The sequence below is a fragment of the Rhincodon typus genome, chromosome 7, assembly GCF_021869965.1.
Source record: "Rhincodon typus isolate 14 chromosome 7, sRhiTyp1.1, whole genome shotgun sequence".
NCBI classification, from domain to species: Eukaryota; Metazoa; Chordata; class Chondrichthyes; order Orectolobiformes; family Rhincodontidae; genus Rhincodon; species Rhincodon typus.
The window spans coordinates 80577641-80596399 of record NC_063338.1 but is presented as its reverse complement, the minus strand read 5'-3'; the positions used below and the strand labels follow the sequence as shown (position 1 = coordinate 80596399).

General features: G+C 39.4%; 1 protein-coding gene across 1 annotated transcript in view; it reads right to left on the bottom strand.

Annotated features, from left to right (window-relative positions):
* rif1 (replication timing regulatory factor 1) overlaps window positions 1-15678 on the bottom strand; it is a 69008-nt gene extending 53330 nt beyond the window's left edge. Inside the window, exons 1-7 of the mRNA XM_048599248.1 lie at window positions 15553-15678; window positions 11824-12006; window positions 9808-9899; window positions 7274-7463; window positions 6376-6468; window positions 4787-4925; window positions 104-255 (exon numbers count right to left, since the gene is read on the bottom strand). Coding sequence (XP_048455205.1) covers window positions 104-255; window positions 4787-4925; window positions 6376-6468; window positions 7274-7463; window positions 9808-9899; window positions 11824-12006; window positions 15553-15678 — 975 coding nt within the window. The remainder of the gene's footprint in view (window positions 1-103; window positions 256-4786; window positions 4926-6375; window positions 6469-7273; window positions 7464-9807; window positions 9900-11823; window positions 12007-15552) is intronic.
* Between the last annotated feature and the right edge of the window lie 3081 nt (window positions 15679-18759).

Genomic DNA, 18759 nt, shown 5'->3' with positions numbered 1-18759 from the left:
CGAAATGTCAGCTTTCCTGCTCCTCTGGTGCTGCCTGGCCTGCTGTGTTCATCCAGCTCTATACCTTGTTATCTGCACTCGTCAGATTATTGGCTTTTCTCACCTGATCAAAGTTAGCAGAAAGCTGTGGGCCTAGCCGAAGAGCCAAGTACCACCAAACCTCTAGTTTGGCAAGGCCCAAAATCTCCGTTCTTACGTGAATGGAACTCAGTGGCTGCATGAGCAACCGGAGTCGCTTGGCACTGCAAAGTATATCTGCACAATAAAGGAAAATTCAATATAAAATAAAACAAGAAGAATGGAAAAAAATTAAGGAAAATATTTTAAATAATTCTCTTCCAACAAAGCAAAGAGATTCCTGAACATTTAACTTCTTGCTCCCATTTCCTTTTCATCTTTTCCCTGTGCCACACAACCTACCAACATGTGAATGAACTAGAGTTGTGTCAAGGACTGTATTAATATTGTTTCTACTAAGGGAGGAATATTGCTCAGTCGAGATCAGGGATTGCAGGTAAAAAGGAAAGATGACCAAGAAACTTTCATACGAAGTAGCATTCACATCGCAGTGTCAGGCAATGATCTTCTCCAAGAGATAACTAAATATCTCCACGTTACATTCAATGGCATTACCATTACTGAACCTCTATTGTCAACAATCTGTTGTTTACCCTTGATCAGAAACTGAACTGGATCAGCCTTATAATAGAGGTTACAAAAGTCGCAAGTGCTCCTACAAGCCACACACCATCCTGACATGGATAGACAACTGCCTTTAGTAGCAAAAGCCCAGATGTTGTTTAGGCCATGCAGCATATGGAAATGGTGCACTTCAGAACTGGAGGAGTTACGAATGATGCTAAACAACTACCATGTCTGGAAATAGCAAGAACTCCAGATGCTGGAGTCAGAGTCAATACAGTGTGGAGCTGGAGTAACACAGGTGGTCAGGCAGCATCAGAGGACTTTCCTGCTCCTCTGATGGTGTCTGACCTGCTGCGTTCCTCCAGCTCTACTCTGTATTAACTGCCATGACTGTGTATGTGTACACTTCTGATGGTGAGGTGGTCATTGTTGAAGTAGCTGAAGATAGTTGGGCCTTGGACATTAACCTGAAGAACCAGGAGCCTAGTGGTATTAAAGCTCGTCTTTTTAATCCAGAAACCCAGATAATGTTCTGGGGACTGAGCTTCAAATCTACCAAACACCAATGGTAGATTGATTGGCTTGTGATTTAAGGACTCCAGAGACAATGTCACTACTCCTGAACCAGAAGGTCTGGCTTCAAATTCCATCTGCTCCAGAGGTGTCATAACATCTTGGAACAGGTCAAATAGGAAAATACCTAACCTGTAGAAATGCTGCAGTGATGTCCTGAACTGAGATGACTGACGTCCAACAAACTCAAAACACCTTCCTTTGTACTCAGTCTGACTCCAAGCAATGCAGAATGGTTTCCTGCCCCAAAGCCTTATTAATATTACAGAGGCTATTTAATCTTAAAAAGTTGACTTCGGTTTTACTAGGACAGCTTGATGCCACACTCAACCAAATGTTGTCTTCACTGTACCTCACCTCTTGCGTTCAACTCTTTTGCTCATATTTGATTCGAGACTGTAACAAGGGGAGCAGCAGAATGGCCACGATAGAACTCGACGCAAGCATCAGTAGGTAGGTTATTGTTGAGCAACTGTCACTTGATACAACTATTGATGACCCTTCCCATTATTTTTTAATGATTTTGAGTAGACTGCTGTGAAAGTAATTTAGCATGTTGGATTTACCTCACTTTCAGTGGACATTTCTTTTCAAAGTGCCATCATTGGTTATCACAATAACCAATGACATCCAGTTCTCTCTCATGATCAGCTCTCCAGGTTCCTTCATTGTTGTTAAATCATCAGACATCCAGGATTTGCAGAACCTCCTTGCCAATTTAAATATTGGCAAGACCAAAATAACTGTTATCAGTCCCTGCACTAAACTCCATCCCTTGGTTGTCAATCCCATCCTTCTCAACACCAACAGCTCTGAGATTATGCCAGATCATTCATAACACTGATGTCACATTTAATCCCAAGATAAACTTCTGACCTCTCATTTGTAGAACGTGAGTGTGCCTATTTCAGTACCAAAACATCATCCAATTCCACCCATCTCAGCTCATCTATGAAAATCCTCATTTGTTTTCTTACATCTAGACTTGACTATTCAAATGCACAAATATCCACTAAAGCATAATCATGATTTTACAATTCTCATTCATGTTTACAAATTCTCATTGTCCTCACACCTCCAAATCTTTGAGTCCTACTCCAGTCCAACAATTATGCAATGTCTGCACTCTTCTGATTCTTCTCTCCTGTGCACAATCAATTTCAATTGCTCTATCGTTGGTTGACATGCATTTCGATTCCTGCACCCCAAGCTCCAGAATGCCTCTTTATCTAGCTTTCCTCCTTAATATATTTCTTAAAATGTACCCATTTGGCAGGCTCATAAACAATAATTAATATCACCTCCTGAGGCTTCGTGTCACTTTGTCTTATGATGCTCCTGCACTTAAGCAGTTGAAAATGTTTCCCCATAATAAAAAGGCACTACAACCACATTGAAAAGGAGAACTCGAGTCCAAATGCACTTACAGCACCTTTTGCTGTCAGAAACTCGAGTCAGAGTCTGTGCTTGGCTCGTTTTTTATCCTCCTCAAATAAAAAGGGTATTTGCTGAGGAATAGCCTACTGTGCATGCTGGTTAAGGGAGGCAAGTCAAAGAAACAATGAACAAAAACAGAAGTCAGCATGGATTTGTGAAGCGTAGGTCATGCCACATAAACCTTATTGAATTCTTTGAAGAGGTGACCAAACACGTGGATGAAGGTAGAGCAGTGGATGTGGTATACATGGAGTTAAGTAAGGCCTTTGGTAAGGTTCCCCATGGTAGGCTCAGGCAGAAAGTAAGGATGCTTGGGATAGGGCGAAAATGTGGCAGATTGGATTCAGAATTGGCTGACCCTTAGAAGACAAAGGGTGGTACTGGACGGAAAATACTCAACATGGTGCTCAGATACGAGTGGTGTACCACAAGGATCTGTTCTGGGTCCTCTTCTATTGGTGATTTTTGTAAATGATTTGGATGTAGGAGTGGAAGGGTGGATTAGTAGGTTCGCAGATGATACGAAGGTGGGTCGAGTTGTGGATAGTGTGGAGGGCTGTTCTAGGTTACAAAGGGACATTGATAGGATGCAGAGCTGGGCTGAGAAGTGGCAGATGGAGTTTAACCCTGAAAAGTGTGAGGTGATTCATTTTGGAAGGACAAATTTGAAAGCAGAATACAGGGTTAACGGAAAGATTCTTGTCAGTGTGGAGGAGCAGAGGGATCTTGGGGTTCCACAGTTCCCTGAAAGCTGCCACCCAGGTGGATAGAGTTGTTAAGAAGGCGTATGGTGTGTTAGCATTCATTAATAGAGGGATTGAGTTCGAGAGCCATGAAGTTATGCTCCAGCTATACAAAAGCCTGGTTCGCCCACATCTGGAGTATTGTGTACAGTTCTGGTCACCTCATTACAGGAAAGATGTGCAAGCGTTGGAAAAGGTGCAGAGGAGATTTACCAGGATGTTGCCCGGAATGGAGGGAAGGTCTTACGAGGAAAGGTTGAGAGCGCTACGGCTTTTCTCTTTAGAACGACAAAGGATGAGAGGTGACTTGATAGAGGTGTACAAAATGATCAGAAGTACAGAAAGAGTGGACAGCCAGACTTTTTCCTAAGGTGGAGGTAGCTATTACGAGGGGGCATTGTTTTAAAGTGAGTGGAGGTAGATATAGGGGAGACGTCAGAGGTAGGCTCTTTACCCAGAGAGTGGTAGGGGCGTGGAATGCATTGCCAAAGAGGGTAGTGGATTCGGCCTCATTAGGGGCATTTGAGCGCCTATTAGATAGGCATATGGATAATAGTATAAGGTAGAAGTGGAGGTTAGATAGACCTTAGGTTTAGGGTAAAAGTTCGGCACAATATCGTGGGCCGAAGGGCCTGTACTGTGCTGTACTGTACTGTTCTATGTTCTAAGATGCTGGAAAAGCTCAGCAGGTCTGGCAGCATTTGTGAAGAAAAATTTTTTTTTTTCTTTCTTCATTCACGGGATGAGGGCGTCGCTAGTCAGGCAGCATTTATTGCCCATTCCTAATTGCCCAGAGGGCAGTTCAGAGTTAACCACATTGCTGTGGGTCTGGAGTCACACGTAGGCCAGACCAGGCAAGGACGACAGTTTCCTTCCCTAAAGGACATTAGTGAACCAGTTGGGTTTTTCTGACAATCGACAATGGATTCATGGTCATCATTAGATTCTAAATTCCAGATATTTTACTGAATTCAAATTCCACCATTTGCCGTGGCGGGATTTGAACACAGGTCCCAGAACGTTGCCTGGTCTCTGGATTAACAGTCCAGCAAAAATACCACTAGGCCACTGCCTCCCCTAATGCCTCCATAATAATGAATTGTCTTCTGAGGAAGGGTCACTGGACCCGAAACGTTAACTCTGATTTTTTTCTTCAGAGATGCTGCCAGACCTGCTGAGCTTTTCCAGCAACTTCCGTTTTTCTTCCCGATTTACTGCATCTGCAGTTCTTTCGGTTTTCAAAGAAACGGTTCGCAAAATACCTGCCCATTCATACTCATAAACAGTTAACTTATCAAAAAAAAATCAAAACATATAAGCAAAGCATTTTAACTGTATCAGTACTGATCTATTTCTCAAAGTAATGGATTAAGCTGGTCTTCACATACCAGAATTCAATGCAAAATTATCGATTAAGCTTTTCCAAGCAATGAAAGCTATTTTCTTCACAACTGGAGAGCCACTGCGAAAGCCCAATTCCTCCAAATGCAGTAGGGAATTAATGAAACTTCCTCCACGGTGCAATGACTTTCCAGGAGAATTAAGAAGAAATAAATTTAACTGTGGGTTAATCTGTGTTGCAGGTTTGACAACTTAGTGAACAAAATGGATGACATTTTGTAATCTCCATTACACTAAACATACAAACACAATCTATATTTTAAATATATAAATGAATTGACCAAAATAACTGAATGGGAAAGCTATGGAAGAGGCTGGTTCTTGACCTCATACCTATTCCAGACATGGATTTCAAAGTTGCAAATGCAGGAAAAGGACATGCAATTAACAGCTTAATAGTTAATAGCAGAGATGAAGGTGCTTGTGGCTCTTTGTTATCAAGATCTTCTTCCTCACTTACTTAAATGGACAGGAGTAATGTCACTGGATACATAATCCAGTTGTCAAAACTAATGCTCTGAAGGTAAGAGTTCAAATATTGAAGCAGCTGGGAAGAATTTAAACCTAATTAATAATTCTGAAATAAAATGCTATGTTCAATAAATGATTATCATGGGACTACCAGATTGCTGTAGAAACCCAACTAGTTTGCTGCCATCTATCAGGGAGAAAATCTACCATCCCTACTGGATCCGGGCTACAAAAAACTGCAGAGTCATAGCAATATGTTACTGACTATTAATGGACTTCTGAAACTATGTTGCAGTTATATCAAACCCCTTCAGAAAAAAGTACTACTGGCCTTTCTTCAGAAGCTCACATCCCAAGAATAATAATGAACTTTAGCGGGGGAAAAAAATGGCACTGCCACTGGTTCAGTGTTTTTCTCTAACATCTTGGTCTTTAGTACAAGGGAACTGGAGTACAGGAATAAGGACATCTTGTACAATGGTACACGGATTTTGAGAGACCATACCTGAGGTACTGGGTGTAGTTTTAGTTTCCATATTTAAGAGGGATATACTTGCATTACAGGCAGTGCAACAAATGCTCATTAGACTGGATCCTGAGATTAGGGGTACATTTTATGATGACAGGAAAGTAAATTGGGCCTATACTCTAGATTTTAGAAGAAAGAGGAATGATCTCATTGAAGCATTCATTACTTTCAAGGGGCTTGACAGGATAGGCACAAAAAAAAAATCGCTTTTCCTGGTTAGAGAAACGAGAACATCTAGGCAGAGTCCCAGAATATGGACTGTACATTTAGGACTAAGAACAGTAATTCTTTCACTCAGAGGCTTGTGATTCTGTGGCATTCTCTACCCCAGTGGATTATGGCTGTTCATCTTGAAAATGTTCCAAGTTGAAGAATGAACGGACAAGGGGACACATGGAATGGAGCAGTAAACCAGTGAGGAGAGGCTCCATGGTCAACTCCTTTCTTGTGACTTTGATAATCTAGAGAAATATACATGGACTCCAGAAATTAACAGTTTTAAACAATATAACTGTACAATTGAAAATGTAACTTTTTTTATCATCTTTTTAGAGGCAATTCCCTGGATAATTTTACCTTTCCCAGAAGTTTCACAAAGAGGGGCCACAATTTCAACACGTAAGTTTCATTTTTTGTTGTGAAAAGTTTCTGTAGCTCTGGAATCATTTTCTGAAATGGAATAAAATATTTTAGAAGTCATGACTGCACCCTTCATCTTTTTAAAAAGGAAGGAATGAAGAAACAAGAAATGCTTTTGCTGTATCAACTTGTTGCCCCACAAAATGAGGCAAAGGCATAGGCCTGCATCTTTGCCTTCCAAAATGGTAAATTCAACAGCTCAGCAGACAGGATCTGATCAGCAAATGCAATTCCCCTGTACTGAATCTGATTTACCCACAGCAGGCTCCCTTAAAACAGCACTGTAATAAAGGCTGGATTTTATTTTTAAATACACATGAAACTTGATTTTGATTAAGAAATAAATGATTGATTACAAAACCAGACAAAATTCTCAAGGTCCTTTGAACTATTGCCATGGATTTTATTCATCCACACTTGAGGGCAGAAAAGGCTCAGCATAATACCTCATCTGAAAGATAGCACCCAAAACAACCATGTCTGGGACTACATCCCCTGTTACTGATGATTATCCACCTGGATCAACGCTCAAGTCTCTGGACTTAAGACTTGAACGCACAACCCTCCAACTCAAGAGGCAAGAGTATCATCACCGAGTCACAGTTGACAGAGGCATACAGGTGTGCCAAACAGACATGCCAAATAGTTAAGATGATAAAATGGGACATGCAGGAGTGTTTGCTGTGGATTGACACTCAAAGCAGACATTTAATAGGCATTCACAAATGAAGAAAACTTTAAAAATGTTTTGACATTCCAAGTTAATCACTTAGCTTAAGAAATTTTGATTAAAAGCCAAAGTCGCAATGGCAAGGATTCTCGCTCTCATACTTACTGAGATCATTAAGGGCTCAATTATGCCTGCAACTTCGTGCTGTTTTTGAAGGAAAAGTGGTAGGCTCATTTCTAGAGCTGTTGCTGCCCGTAACCGCACTTTGGGGGCTGAATGAACTACAAGAGGAAGTATTAGCTTAGCCCATCGAACAGCAGTTTCTCCCATCTGAACAGGCGCCTGTTCTACCAGCCTTTAAAACAGAAGATGCAAAACTTTATAAAAACTACCCACAGAAACTTTTCCTAATTCACAAATAAATCTCACATTCTTTGCTGAATAAAACAAGTTTATATATACATTTATTACATGACAGATATTAAAACTTTTTCTTGACGTACAATTTAATTGCGAAGAGATTCTGAAGCTGCAATCAATAAAGTCCAACTTCTGGAAAATATTTTTAGAAGATTTTAAAAAACAGGGTGGTGAAGAAGGCTTTTAGCATGCTTGCTTTCATTAGTCAGAGTACTGATTTTAGGAGTTGGGACATCTTGTTGCAGCTGTGCATGATGGCGGTGAGGCCACATCTGGAGTACTGCGTGCAGTTCTGGTCACCCTACTAGAATATGAGAGTGCAGAAAACAATTTACTAGGGTTGTACCTGGACAGGAAGGCTTGAGTTATAAGGAGAGGTTGGATAGGCTGGGACGTTTTTCTCTTCAGCGTAGAAGTCTGAGGGGGGTGACTTTATAGAGATCGATAAAATCATGAGTCATCGATTAGGAAGATAGCCGACAGATTTTTCCTATGATAGGGGACTCTAAAACCAGATGGCATAGATAAGTTGAGAGGGGAAAAGATGCAAAAGGGTCCTGAGGGGCAATTTTTTCCCCATATAGAGGGAGGTGAGTTTCTGGAATGGGCTGCCAGAGGAAGGGGTGATAGTGAGTACAATTTTGTCATTTAAGAAACATTTTGACAGGTACATGGATGGGATAAGTATGGAGGAATATGGACCAAACACAGGCTAATGGGACTAGTTTTAATTGTGAAAACTGGGTAGCATGGGCAAGTTAGGGCGAAGGGCCTGTTTCCATGCTGTAGACTTCTATGTCTCTCCGACTATATTCACCAAGAAACCATTGGTCGTGTCCTGATAAAAAAATTGTACTAGCAGTTAAGAACCATCAACTTTTCTAAGATAATTCAACTTATAACATTTCTGCACATGTACCATATTATCATCTTGATATGTTCAGGTACGGTCAATTTTGAGAAGAAATAAAAAGTTTTCATTTCTGTGACTCCGCTTTAAATCTTTCAGCTATGACAAGAATGTATGTGAAAGAAAATCTTTAATTTACAGCATCATCAGGTTTGAAGTTTGTTCAAATATAACAACGCACAATCGTCTGCGACTTCTAATCATTTTGTAAATTATACAACATTGAAAATGTATCTTTACAAAACATAGTACAATATTAAGCCGCATTAAGAACGATTTTGATTTTGTTAAAGGTTCTCTGTCAAGTACTATGTCCCCACCTCATTCAAAAAAAACCCTGGAATTCTTCTTTCTTACAAAGTACTATTCCATCACCAACCTCCTGTACCTCTCCAAAGTCTTAGGAAATGTTGCAGGCTCCAAAATCTGTACCCACTGCCTGCAATTCCACGTCAGAGTCTCTTCAATCTGGCTTTCAGTTCCATCTCAATATTGAAACGCCTTCGTTCAAAGTCTCATATGACATTCTATCCCTTACCATCCTTCTCAATGTACCTGCAACTTTTAAGATAGCTGATCATATACCATTGTTCTGAAAGAAGTCTCATCCAATGTATAGACAGATGACTGGATTTACTTGGCTTCATTCTTATTTATTCCACAGTTACAAGAAAGGCTATCCAGAATTGTCTCTTTTCCTATATCTGTACTATTTCCTCTGAACTCCCACAAAGGTCTATCTTGACCTCTTACTTCTCATTTGTATCCTACCCCTTGGAAATATCATCTGAGAACATCAGGTTCCTCCTGCATAATGACAACATTTAGCATTTTCACTACCAGCTCTTTGGATTCCTTCATTGTCTGTTTGTCACTTTGAAACTGCATTAGTCAATATTGGAAAACAGAACTTTAGTCCGACTAAATGTTGAGAAGATTGAATCCTGTCTTACTTCCTTCAAAAACTCAGTTTTTCATTTTAACTGCCTGAAGCCATGTCAAATCATTTGTAACCTTGATACCATGACCAGATTATGAATGACCAGCCACATATACCAAGACTGCCTACTTACTCACCATACCTTCACTAGACTGATACTGCTTCAGCTTATCTGCTACTGAAACCCTCACCAATGGCTTTACCTCTAGACTTGGTTATTCTACTGCCCGTTTGGCTGACCTTCCAGTTTCTATCATACATAAACCTGAGGTCATCAAAAACTTGGCATGCAGTACCTCAAGTCATTCCAAGTCTTATTCATCTATTACCTGTTAAAGAATCCACAGAAAAGAATACTTCCGTATTCTACAGTGAAATCACTTTTTAAAATGCCAAATTTGAGATTAATTCTGCTTTGATCATGCTTACCTCATCATAAGATTTAAGGCTTCATGTTCAACAACCATTGACTGTTGATCTCTAGTTAATATTGTTTCCATTGCTGCAACTATATTTTGAACCTAACAGAAAAGCAAAACTTGATTATTTTGGTGACTCATCAACACAAGCTTAAAATAAATCTAAGAAAGTAGAAAGGTTAGGTTAAAGTTGTGCTGTCATTTTAAAGAATCATATTGAATAAGTGGTTCAAAATGAATTTTGAAGTTGCATTTATACCACAAATTAGGTATTGAACCAACTTTGACCAATTGATCAACTCACTGGCCATAAATTGAAATATTTCAGGATTTTGCATGTTACTTAATTATGACATTTTCCAGTGGAAAAGTCACAATAATACTTTAGCATGCGATGTACTGAAGCCATTCTCTTCCTTAATCTTTCCATCTACATTTCTAAACATTTAAAAGTGAGACAGTGGAACATATTAATTAGTATTTAATATTATTAATATATTAGTACCATGACAGACTTCAGAAGATCTTTCCTAACAATAAAAATTAACATTAAAACTGAGAGTGATCTACGTTCTGGTTAAAAGAAGTTTGATAATGCGCATTTGTATTGCATTCAATTCACCCGCCAGCTGTGCTAAAGCATTCAGAATTTAAGAATTACTTTAAAAATCTTGTCACATATTAATAAATGTGGCAGCCAGTTTACAGAGATGAAATTCCAGTTATGTGTTTCAACTGGTGTTAGTGGAAAAAAAGCATTGGCCAGAATACAGGTGAACACACTGTTCTTCTTCAAACTATGTGATAGCTTTTATAAATATTCATTGCCACAAGCAAATAGAGCCATCGTTTAACACTTCATCCAAAAAAAAAGACAGTAATCTCTGACAATACAAGTCTTACAGCACTACACCAAATTGCCAAAGTAATATGTTTGAGTCCTAAAATTAAACTTCAATCTTCTGACTTGAAGGGAAGCATGTGACTCATTGAACTAAGCTCCCAACATGAATACCTGTTAAGTTTTTTATATTTATAGCCTTATAATTAGGTTAAACAATTTAACGCAAAAACAATGATAAATTTCACAAATTGGCCAATACAGCAGAAAAGATTTGTCAAGAACTTCCAGCAACACTACTTCCAACAGTGGTAGCAAAACTAATCAAGGACTGCATGTGAACTGGGAACACTAGATATGGAGGCAGGACAGAGAGGAGGGAAATAACAAATTACACAAAAGTATGAATAAGATTCCCCCTTGATGTATTACCATAGAGACTTGCAGAAATGTGGAAGAATCAAGCAACATAAATTCCACTTTTTCTCAATACTAATTACTTTCTACCAAAATTATACATGCAAACATGGGGACACAACTTTCTAACTTTTGTGCACAACATTACTTTGCACTTCAGTATTGTTAGATCATTTTCATGACAATGTGCAACTTCCCCTTCCTTGGAGGATAGTCAAATGAAGCTTAAGTTTAATAGTTATATATTTACTGCAGGCAACCTTTCACCAACGTTAACAAACTCAACTTCCAAGAAGCTCACTCAACCACTGCAAATCACAATTTTCATGTTTAATCTTGTTATTATTGAAATCTAAGCAATTTTACCCATTCTTTGGAAATTCTCTTTCTATAATTTCACAACTAATAGTTAAACATTTCAAAAGGAACCCTGCTCTAATTTGAGCAAAAGACTTCCTTCTACATCTTGACATAAAAGGTGGAGACTTTCTGAATTTGAAATATCTTGCCATGCATATTTAAAAAGGTAAAATGTCATATGCATAAAACATTAAGTCTGAATTATTAATGAAACTTGGTATGCATGGTATTATAATCTGCTTCAGACAGAGATTTGAACCATATTATCCATCGACTTTAAAGGCTAAACCAAATTTGAACAATCATGTCCAACTTGTGCCAGGGAAAATTAGTACCATTTAATATCCAGAGCACAAGAGATCGGATTACATGAGGTAAGCAATATCTGCTCATTTTCAGGAAACTCACCTCCTTCTCAATCACTTCGGTACAAAAATTCTGTTTTGAAATCACCCACAGTGCTCTTGTACACGTGTTCTTATCAGTTGATTTGATTGCAATATCACAGAGAGTCACAATCAATTGCTTGGCTTCATATTCTGCAAGTAAAACAAAGGCATTCTTAACTATATGGGAGGTCAACCCTAAAAGCTAATGACACAGTATGTGGAGACATAATAGTAAGATTCCCACAAGCCAGGGAATGGAGTACCTCAAACCAGGTTTTAAATAAGAGCAGTTAAGCATCTGGTCATCATATGCAGTATCTTTACGACAGCGAAACATTAGAAAATCAGGTATGATTAAAAGATGACCAACAACTAGTCTAAAGGATTAGATTTTTAAAAGGATTTTTCAAGTGAGGTGAAGAGGAAGAGAAGAGTAAAGCAGAGTATTCCAGAGTTTGAGACCTAGCCAACTGAAGGCACAGCCAATGGTGGAGCAATTAAAATTGGGAATTCATGAGGCCAAACTTAGAACAGCACAGGTATCACAGAGGGTTGTGTGGTTGGAGATTAGAGAGATAGGAAGGAACAGTGAATGGAGGAGTGTGAAAATAAGGACAAGAATTTTGAAAATCAAGACACTGTTGACGAGAAGGCAATATAGATCAGCAAGCAGAGTTGGGGTACTAGATGCAAACTAAGAAACTAACACAGTATCAGAGGATAGAATGTGGGAGACCAGACAGAAGTGTGTGGGAATAGTCAACACAAGATAACGAAGGGATGACTCAAAGTTGTGACAAGATAAGTGGAGTTATGAGCAAAGTTATGAAAGTAGAAACAAGCAATCTTCTTGAAGACTGGATGAGTTTGGAACCTCATCTTCAGCGTGAAGTGTAACGAAAGGGTTGCAAACAGGCTGGTATTTAAGAAACAGGGTGTGGAGAAACATCAAAATACTGTATTATAATAGAAAACTACATATTATTACACATTGGGAAGACTACGCTGAAGCGAATCTCTCTTATCCAGTATAGGATGTCAAATGAGCAGTCTGATAATTTAGCAACATTACAGGAATCAAGAGATGGTTATAAGATAGAACTGAGAAGCAGTATGAGAAAATTAATGATGTGGTTTTGAATAATGTTGCTCAGGCATGTAGATAAAAATGTGGGCGGGGTCCAGGAATTAATCTCTGGAGGGACACCAAAGGTAATGATGTGTGAGCATGAAGAGAAGCCATTGCAGGAGATATTCTTGTCTAAATGATCAGAGCCAGAGGGAAACCAACTGATGCACCCAACTCAACAATAAACAGACTGTAATGCAGGTCGAACCTGTCAGTGCTGGAGACAATTCAGTAAGAACGAGGAAGAAAAGGTGGCCTTTGTCAGTCATCTAAGACATCATTTGTGACTTTGATAAGATTTCTTCTGGCTCTGTAGGAGGAGTAGAAACCTAACTGAAAGGATTTAAACATGGAATAGCAGGAAAGATGAGCATCAATATGGCAGGTCACAGCTAGGGTAAATAGACAAGGTCTTTTCCCCAGGGTGGGGAGTCCAAAACTAGAAGGCAAAGGTTTAAAGTGAGAGGGGAAAGATTTAAAGGGACTTCTGGGGCAACTTTTTCACGCAGAGAGTGGTGCACATAAGGAATGAATTGCCAAGGAAGTGGTGGAGGTTGGTACAATTACAACATTTAAAAGGCATCTGGATGGGTATATGAACGGAAAGGGTTTAGAGGGATATGGACTAAATGCAGGCAAATGGGACAAGATTTATTTAAGATATCTGCTTGGCATTGACGAGTTGGACCAAAGGGTCTGTTTCCGTGTTGTACATCTTTATGACTCTATGACTTTGTAGAAAGGAAGGTTGGAGATTACCTCTGCCTTGCAAATTACGGTTCAAAAGTTCTTTTTATAAAAGAAAATGAGATGTAATGACAGCATATTTAAAGGAAAGGGACAATAAATCAAGAGAACAACAACAACAGTATTGGCTAACATGGGACCAGAAGAAAAAATGGAATGGTCAGACATTCAGTGCGTATAGAAATGTGGGAACAAAAATGGGTTTGTGGACCATGAGTGTAGAGGGGCAGGAAGAGAGACTGGATAGAAACTAGAGAAAATGTGTGTTAAGGTCTAGACTGACGGAGGTATTAGAAAAAATTTGGCCAGCTTGTTCCATGGAAGCAAACAACATGACAAAGTCAGTTTATCAGATGGTTTACTTTTCTGTATTTTTAAAGTGAGAATTGCTGATTAACAAAAGACAAGTCGAAGTTATTCATCTTACACTTACTAGGGCAAATTTACAAGGAAAACCAATATTTACACTTCTGAAGAGATGAATGATCAATCGTTGGGAAGTGGATTCTGCTTGGTAGAGGCATTACCATGGAGAATGCACCAGTAATGATGATACATAATAAACTACCAGGCTTGTTTAAATGTTAAACAAGCAAGCTGACTCCAACTGATCAATGTATTGTCCTGAGAAACTCAGAGGTTTACAGGGAGAAGGCAGAAGAATTGCGTTGAGCAACCCATCAGCTATGATCCAATATTAGAGCTGACTCAATAGGTTAAAGGGCCTAATTCTGCCCCTATATCTTATGTTCTTATGGGATTACTGTCATGAACTTTGAATTGCTGTCACCCATTTTTGGAGTTGAAACAAATGCAGTGCATGCGTGTGTTTGTCCTGTCTGTAAAGAACAGGGCCTTGTGTACTAATAGATAGTTTCCAGTACACACAGGTGCACCACATTGCAAGCTCAACTGACAATCCTAAATTGATTCACCGATTGGACAACCACATATAATGATAGAAACTGCTGTGAATTTTGCAAGTATGGGCTGATTGTACTTTGTTTGTTGTGAACAACCAAAGGGATATGCTGTTTGATACATCCCAAAGACTGGTGGATTGTACAGCCTACATATATCTGGTATCACATCAGCATTGAAATTCATATACCATGATAGTAATGCGTGACAGGCAAAATACTTTTTAGCCTAGTGGCTGTATGCTATTGATGGTGAACGCCACACGCCACACGTGTTGCTACTGCAAAGGAGTGGTATCAAACAGCTAGTTTCACCTGTTGCTCAAACTTTTGCAATATCTTGCCCTTCATCTTAGTTAGGCTGGGTAGACTTAGACAGACTTTCAGCACACAAAATGACTGCCTTAGGATTGTTCATGACTTTACATATGGATGTAGTTAGTAGGAACTAAAATTGTAAATTAATAGGAACTAATATTTGGCCTCTTGAACCTACTCAGTTATTAAATAAGAGCACGGCAGATAGGTCTGTATTTTGAATGTCATCCACCCCCGATAATCTTTGATTCCCTTACATAACAAAAATCTACCTCTGCCCCAAAGATATTTATTGAACTTGTTTCTCTCATCTTCTGAGGCAGACATCCAAAACTGCACAACATGCAAAGGAAAATAAAAAAATTCACATTTTTGTCCCCTTCATTTTAAAACTAACCCAAGTACTGGACTGACCTACGAGTGGAAACATCACTTCCACATCCACCTTTTAAAGACCATTCAGCATCTTGCATATTTCAAATCTTGTGTATAAGTGGAAATTAGTCTAGTTTATACAGCTTATCCTAATAAGACTCATGCCTTTGCATCACCCCCAATTTATTCACAGCCTTCCTTCAAAAAGGAAACAAAGACCATATACTTTAATATATGCTTTCACCAATAGCAATCTTACTTTTGTTTCAATTCCATTCATAATAAAGGATAGCATCCCATTAGACTTTTTGATTATATGGAACTGCATACTAACTTGTTGCGAATCATGTACTCGAGCACCTCGGAATCCTGCAGTAGTCTCCATTTCAACCACTACTTGGCTTCTCAATTCTTCTTACCAAAGTGAGCAACTTCACATTTTCCCACATATTTCCCACTCCGACATATTTTTTGCCACTTGCTCAATATATCTATATGTAGCCGCAACCTCCTTATGTCCTTTTCACAACATACTTCCCTTGTTACCCAGGTAGAATCTGCAAATGTAGTTACAACACCTTCATTCCCCTCATCTAAATTATCATGTTAATTGTAAAAAGTTGAGACCCAGCACAGATGCTTGCTATTTTTCTTGTCTCTCTGAACACAGGATTAGTGCCAGGGAATTGGAGGATTAAAAATGCAACATGGTTGTTAAAGGAAGGGCCAAAAGATAAATCAGGAAACCACAGACCTGCCAGCTTGACATCAAATGGGAAAACTGATGGAGGCCATAACACATGATAAGGTTTATGAGATACTGGGACAAAAATAAGTTGATACTACACAGTCAACATGGCTTTGTCAAAATCGGGTCATAGCTCACAAATCTGAATGAGTTCTTTGACAAGGTGACACAGGCTGTGGATGTTTCATATTTGATCTCTTGGAAAGCATTTGATACAGTAGATCATGGCAGGGTGGTTAAGCAAATTAGAAATGTTTGTGATTGATGGGTCCTGGGCAACATGGATTAGAAGTTGGCTAAAAGGTAGGAAACAGTGAATAGGTATAGATGTGCATTTCTCAGATTGGAAACAAGATGAAATTGGTGTTGTGATCTTGTTTTTTCTGATTAATATAAAATGATAGAGATGGGTGTTGAGGGCAAAATCTCTACAGGTGCAGATGATACTAAGCTAGGAAGAGTATTGAATTGTGAAGATGACACTGAGCGACTTCAGGGGGACAACGACAAATTGCACAAATGGGCAGATAAATTTCAATGCGAAGAAATGTGAGGCAATGCATTTTGGTAAAAGCAGCATGGAGAAAATACATGCTCAATGGTACAACTTTGAGGGGAGTACAGGAGCAGAGGGTCCTGAGGGTTCACATGCATTATTCTCTGAAGATGGCTGGGCAAGTTGAAACAGTTAAGACGACTTGTAGGATCTTTGAGTTTTAAAAATAGAGGCATAGAGTATAAAAGCAAGGAAGTGATGCTACACCTCTAAAATCAGTGGTCAGACCATATTTGGCGTAATGTGTTCAGTTCCGGGCACCTTTTTTTAAAGGAAGGACGTTACTGCTCTCTCTCGGGGCCTACGGAGATTTACTAGAATGCTACCAGGATTTTAGATACAAGGAAAGATTTTAAAAATGGGCTTATTCTCATTGCAGCAGAGAAGATTAAGAGCTGGTCTTATTGAGATGTTGAAAATTATGAACAATTTTGACAGAGTAAACAGGGCTGTCCTGTTTCCACTAGTTGGTATGTGAGTAACTAGGGATCACGATTTCAAGATTGTCAGCAACAGAATTAGGAATGAGAGGAGAAACTTCTTTACTCGACTGTTAAGATTTGGAACGTACTACTCTGGGAGAGTGTTGGAGGCATATTCCATAGGAGGTTTCAAAGGAGCCTGGATATATATTTGAAGGTGATGAATTTAGAGGGCTACGCAGAGATAGGGCTGAAGAATGGGACTAGCTGGGTAGCTCTTTCAGGAGACGGTACAGAGACTGTGGGTTGAATGACTTCCTTCTGTACAGTAAAATTGTATGATTCTATTTATGCATACTAGTTTTATGCCAGCCAATTAATCAATGTTACCCTCCATGCCACAAGCTTTTAGTTTCTTCAATAACATTTGATGTAGCACTTTATTGAACACATTTTGAAAATCCATGTATTGCACGTTTATGCTTCCCCATTATATACAGTACTTGCAACTCCTTCAAAGAGCTCATGTGACCTGATCAAGATATTTATTATCCCACATGATGACTTTCACGTCCCTGTTCCAGCAATAAGCTTGTACAATAAACAAATGGTATGGGACCTCTTTACAAGGCTGTGAGAACGGAGCCAAAAGGAGTCCCAAAGTGTACGCTGACCACTGAAAGCAGGATTGCAGTTACAATATGAGAGAACTCCTAGCTGATTCCTCAATGCGCTAATTAAAAAAGCTTATTTGACTGAATTGGAGCACAGCATAGAGCCCATTAAGACATGTAAGGAAACTCTGACTATATTTTAATCCACAGTAAATGTATCTACACATAACAAATACGAAAGGAATAGAATGTTCAGCATAATTCCACCAAGGACATTTCTTATGGCATCCAACAAAGATGTTTGCAAGAGTAGGGCTTAGTGGGGACCGTACAGCAGCTCCAGCTATATAGGGTAATAGAGGTGTACAGCATGGAAACAGACCCTTCTGTCCAACTCGTCCATGCCGACTAGATATCCTAAACTATTCTGGGCCCATTTGTCAGCTGTTGGCCCACATCCCGCTCAATGTCCAACGCTCCCGGGAAAATAGCCCCAGCCCATTCAGCCTCTCCCTGCAGCTCAAACCCTCCAACCCTGGCAACATCCATGTAAATCTTTTCTGAACCCTCTCAAGTTTCACAACATCTTTCCTATGGCATGGAGACCAGAATTGAATGCGCTATCCCAAAAGCAGCCTAACCAATGTCCTGTACAGCCACAACTTGGCCTCCCAACTCCTGTACTCAAAGCACTTACCAATAAAGCCAAGCATGCCAAACACCTTCTTCAATATCTTGTCTACCAGCAACTTCACTTTCAAGGAACTATGAACCTGCACTCCAAGGTCTAGGCATATGGTGTCATTAAAACTGAACTCAAATGCCAGGAGTTTTTGAGTTCATAAGTTCACTGAATACTGACTAGGCAATGATGGTGAGTCTAGATTGCTATGATATAATGCTACAGTGTAGTGTATAGGGCTTCCTTGAGTGGCACATTGATGAATGAGCTAGCAATGTCAAATGAGCACAGGGCAATCGATATGCAAGGGTGATCACAAACGTGAAGAAATCCTTTGCCACCGCAAGCCAAAAACTTGCTCAAAATTGGTAGTAGTAATTCACCCAACCATTTGGCAAGTTCATATTGTGCAGAACTGGTCACAGATAACACAGGGTGAAAAGA